The sequence below is a fragment of the Megascapheus bottae genome, chromosome 3 (assembly GCF_031878675.1).
Source record: "Megascapheus bottae isolate mThoBot1 chromosome 3, mThoBot2.hap1, whole genome shotgun sequence".
NCBI classification, from domain to species: domain Eukaryota; kingdom Metazoa; phylum Chordata; class Mammalia; order Rodentia; family Geomyidae; genus Megascapheus; species Megascapheus bottae.
Window position 1 is genome coordinate 31,025,667 of NC_143511.1, and position 5,013 is coordinate 31,030,679.

Sequence of the window (5,013 nt, forward strand, 5' to 3'; positions counted from 1 at the left end):
TATTAAACACCAAGCACTACACCAAAATGTGCCATTCACTTGAAGACCTCTTTACGACTAACACTGACTGCGCTATTCACAATTTCTCTCCACACAACCATACAGGAACATGGAGACAAAGGGGCAGTTAAAACTCTGCCCTCATTACCTTTTCTAAACAGCATATACTGGCCATTTGCTGACCATGTGTGCAAAACACATTAAGGCATGAAGTGCATAGCGCTAGTGACTTTTGAAAATGTTTATTATTTCCACTTGGCAAACAGAAAAAAAAAATGGACTACTTTCCCTGGTTAGTGGTAGTTTGTAGATAAATGGAATACTATTAAGTTAGGCACTTCTAGCCACTTGAAGATTATGCAGTTATGTGGGAGTTTTAACAGGAGAGCCCTAAAATCTACATTGGCTCCAGGTTAAATGTACCTGTGCCACTTATGATTTCCTTGTAAGTGAATTAAAGGCACCCTCACATTTCAACTATTATAAACACACTTAGCATTTCTTCCAAAAAATAAGTTTATTTTCTCAAGGCTAAGTTACAAAATTGAAAATTAACAGCCAACAATTAACTGTAAGAAAATATACGTCGGTAACATTGGTAAATGCAACATACAAACTTTATTTAACAAAAATAACATGTAAAGTCAAACAGGCACTTATATTAAGAGAAAAAAAACTAGAAGAAATTTTAAACACCTTACAATAACCTACTTGCAGTTGCATTTAACTGAGCTCTGTTGCTGTGAAGAATACAGCTCATGCACAGGTATTGATGAACTGTACATCTTTTTTCAAGTATTCATTGAATACTACCCTTATATACACATATACATTTCAACAAGAGTTAACTGATGATCCCAGATAGACTTCATTTTTGTTGCTCTTTTGGAAGAGGTCGTCTAAAGAGAAGAATATGGGGTTCTGTGGAAAGAAAATGTTTAATATGATTGAAAATGGTTAAATTTCATTTATGCACCAAAATTCAGAGAATTCAACTGGACGAAAATTACATTAACTAGTTGAACTATTGAAAATAGATTTTGCTTTCAAGTCAAAATAAAGAAAAACCATCTATGAGAACATTCCTGAAGACAGTGATGAGTCAGAGTTGTTCTTAATTTTACAGTCTTAATCACAGCCCAAAGCAGGGAAGTGTAGTATCTCCACAGGAATAGTGTGGATTACACAACTAATGCTTGTCAATAATTACCAAGAAAGAAAACAGCATGGTGACACACACCTGTAATTACTCAAGTGGGAGGATACAGCAGGAAGGCCAGCTATATAGTGAAATGGTCTTCACTTTTTAAAATGGACACTAATCCTCCACATATCCTGTTTCAGTAAATGTAGATTGACTCAAGTATCTAGGGAGTTCCTCATACTGCAGTTGCTTGCAAAATTCATCCCAATGGTATTTTAATATATAACTTTCCAGCAAGTTAAAGAATTGACATTTGGCAAAAGTGAAATTTATCAAATATTACCAAATGACATTTTTTTTGGTTGTTTTTGGTTTTTGCCAGTCCTTGTGCTTTCTCAAGACTAGAGGTTGAGCCACTGCATCACTTCTGGCTTTTTCTATGTATATGGTATCAAGGAATTGAACCCGGGTCTTCATGCATGCTAGACAAGCACTCTATCACTAGGCTAACCTCCCAGCCCCTCAAATGATTACGTTGCTAAAATAAAAAAACAAAAGCCGACAACTATTTTAATCCAATTAACACTTTTTATAGCAAAAACTTACCTGGCTCATGAATCATGTAATGAACCCAGCCAAGACTCTGTTGGACACCAAGTCTCCTCCACTCCTCTTCAGACATCAGGTGAGTTTTGGGTACTTGTTTAGAAAGTTCTCTGGGTAACATGACATGTCTAGTAAGAGATAGAGCCAGGCATTAGTGCTAGTGCTATGTCTTTTCTACCATTACCATTTTATTTGCATCAGTGGCACTGGGAAAGTTTGAAACCAGGAGTACCATGGCTCAAAGGCCAGCTTAGCCTATGGACAAGAAAAACTTCTCTATAGCTGGCTGAACACTGCAGCACAGAAATACCTGTCCTCTTAGCCATATAAGAGACTGATAATCTGGAGAATCACAGTTGCAGGCCAGCCTTTGAGAGTCTTTGAGAGTCTCATCTCAATGGAACTATGGCTATGATGGTGTATGCCCATCATACCAGCTACCACAGAAACTGTTTTTAAAAATAGGACAATCATTAGCCCAGGCAGAAGATGGGAATATCTCTAAAGCAATTAATGTTAAAAAAAAAAAGACCAAGAAGTATGCTTAAGCAAGTTCCAGGCCTGTTTACATCATGTCTATCACCTGTATAAACTAGCTGTATCAGGGTTTGATTATAATAGGAAAAAATTTTAGTCAGCTTCACATGGGGATTCTTATACTTCATGGACAATTTTCAAACATAACCATGCCATGTTATAGCTTATAGAAACTTAAGCATAAGAAAAGACTAGGAAATTAACTTTAGAAGCACACTAACAATATTAACTTTTGAAATTTACAGAATATACCACAGAACATACATACTCCATTTATCCTATAATCTCCATTATTGGGAAGACTGAGATAGGACTGAAAGTTTTGAGGCTACTCTGGGCATTTTGTGGATAAAGGGCTGGGGAAGCAGTCCAGCAGTGAAGCATTTGGAACATCTTTATTAAACTGAGACTTACTATATTACATCTGAAAATATGAGTACTGTTGATATGTCTTAGAAACTACCTTTGTAAAATGTTAATAGTATGTTTTTAAAAGAAAAACAGCTGGGTCTTGATGACTCCTTTGTAATACTAACTACTCAGGAGGAAGAGAACGTAAAAGACAGCGATTGGAAGCTACCCAAGGCAGGAATGTACTTAAGACTTTAATCCGAACTTGTTATCTCTTATCACCAAAAGAGCTCACAGTTAATTATTAAGGCTGGCCTGGAGCACAAACGCTATGGGGAACATAACAGGCCCAGAGTTCAAGCCCCAGGACTAGGACCAAAGAAACCACCCTCTCATGCTAAAAATTTAGGAAATTTTTATGTTTGCCAAATTTTAGAAAGGTACTGCAATTTACACCCTGCCCCTACCGCTGGATAAATGCTGGCTGGGCTCCTGGTTTTCCTACTGAGAAGTATAAAAGATTTGCAAGTTATTACATACATGGTCATTCAAGAAAGCCACTTTCCTCCTAAGGGGACTACCACAGTAGGGGGGTGGGGGGCAAGGAAGGGGAAAGAAACAATCTACTTAAGCTTGACTTCCTCCTACCCCCAGCTCTTGGAAGCCTAAAACGAACAGGGCAGGCAAACGGAAAGCGAGGTCACCACGGGGCCAAGGGCGGCCCACTCCAGGAGGCTAAGAGGTTGGCGGGGGACATGTGTGGCCTAGGGCCGGGGTGGGGTGGGGGGGCCTCACTCCGCTGCCCAGGCTGGCCTCGGACCCCCTCCTCCCAGGTGCCGGGTTTTAAAGGCCTGCGCTCCCACACCCAGCCCGGCCGAGCAGTTTTTAAGCCTTTCGGCTCCTTTTCCAAATTCCACAGCCTCTCCTTTCCAGTTCAATGCTCGAGCAAAGCCCCCCAAACGAAGCCAAGAGTCCACTCTGGCCTCCAATCGGATCCTGAACGGTGGTTAACGCGGCCGCCTTCGCGGCGGCGGGTCCCCCCCGTCCGGGCCGACCCCGGACCCCGAGGCCTGGGCGCCCGCCGAGGTCCCCACCACACCTCACCCCCAGCCGGAAACCGGCGCGGCCTCTCACTCCCGGCGGGCGGACCAACAAAGGCCCGGCCGACCCGCCCACAACTCGGGCCGCGAACCCACCAGCCCCGGGGATCCGTGCCGGGGGAACGCGGCAGGGCCCACCCAAGACGGCTCACCGGTACTCGTAGTGCTCGTCGAAGTACTTATCCGAGTAGTATATCTGCTTGTGGGCCATCCTCCCGGCGCGCAGAGGCGGGAAAACAAGGTTTGCGTGAGGTGGAGAGAGGAAAAAAAGCCGGGCACAGCACGGACACACGTCCGCTCTCCGCTGGGGAAAAGCCTCCACTAACGACTGTAGGCCCAACGCTCGAATTTGAATCCGACAGCCCACTTCCGATTGGCTAGTGCCATCGACCAATCACCTTCCCCGCTTGCCAACCCGTGGCCGTCCTATCACCGCCGCCCTCCCGCGGGTGAGCCAATCAGAGGTCTGTTGGGGGTGGCCCGAGGGCAGAAACAGACCGTTAAGGAGGCTTCGGGAGGCTGGAGAAGTGGTTTGACGGACAGGAGCGTGGTCTTGGAAGGGCGGAACCCGGACGTTAAAGGCCTCTGGGCTCGTGGGCGGAGGCGGGGGCGGTTCTTGAGCTCTCGCATCTTATCGCGGGGCTTGGTAAGGGCGGGCTGTCGGAGTCGGCGCGGGGAGGGTGAGGTGGACAGAGTAGGTCAGGCCGACTGAGTTACCGGGAAAGTGGTGGTTGTGAGGAGCGGGGGAGCCGCCCCGGGCGCACCCGTCCCGAAGCGCCTACCCAGCTCCGGTGGAAGCTTCTGGAAAGGCGCCCGGGCTGGACGGATGCCGCCCGTCCCCGGGGTGGGGAGGAAGCTCGCCTCGGTCTGCACCCGGCCGCCTCCATGGGGCTAAACGTGATTTGGGTATTCCTGGGGCTCCTGACTGTTGACTCCCAACTTGAGAAGTTGTCAGAATTCACTGTGCTTTTTTATCTCCTGTTAACAACCCCAAGGCTGGAAGGCGGAGCACAGACCTGGAGCACCGAAGGTCCGGGGCCCAGAGGTCCAGTCCCCGGGACTTGGCACCAAAACACACCGTCGGAGGTCGGTGAGTCACGACTATGATCTCAGTTACCTCAAGAGACCTGAGGACTGCGGCCTGGGCAGGAAAAGGTTTCTCCGTTTGGAGAGACGTATCTCCCGTTCACCAGCCAACAGCTGGAAGGGAAGCGGTGGCTCCATGGGTAGAGTACTGATCTTAAACAGAAAATAGTACCCAAGCAAGCCCTGAGT

The 5,013-nt window shown here is 46.3% G+C and overlaps 1 protein-coding gene across 1 annotated transcript; it reads right to left on the minus strand.

Annotated features, from left to right (window-relative positions):
• Cks2 (CDC28 protein kinase regulatory subunit 2) lies at nt 1-4,076 on the minus strand. Its single transcript, XM_090329771.1, has 3 exons — nt 3,891-4,076; nt 1,751-1,878; nt 1-921 (listed from the first exon to the last, which is right to left on the minus strand). The coding sequence occupies exons 1-3, from the start codon at nt 3,947-3,949 to the stop codon at nt 869-871; spliced, it is 240 nt and encodes a 79-aa protein (XP_090185897.1). The 5' UTR covers nt 3,950-4,076; the 3' UTR covers nt 1-868.
• Between the last annotated feature and the right edge of the window lie 937 nt (nt 4,077-5,013).

Excerpts from the sequence above, each read along its gene's own strand:
- Cks2 (XM_090329771.1), bottom strand. The coding sequence starts at position 3,949 with ATGGCCCACAAGCAGATATACTACTCGGATAAGTACTTCGACGAGCAC. Across the intron at positions 1,879-3,890 it reads GACGAGCACTACGAGTACCG|ACATGTCATGTTACCCAGAG; the intron begins GTGAGCCGTCTT and ends ATCTCTTACTAG. Across the intron at positions 922-1,750 it reads TTACATGATTCATGAGCCAG|AACCCCATATTCTTCTCTTT; the intron begins GTAAGTTTTTGC and ends TTCTTTCCACAG.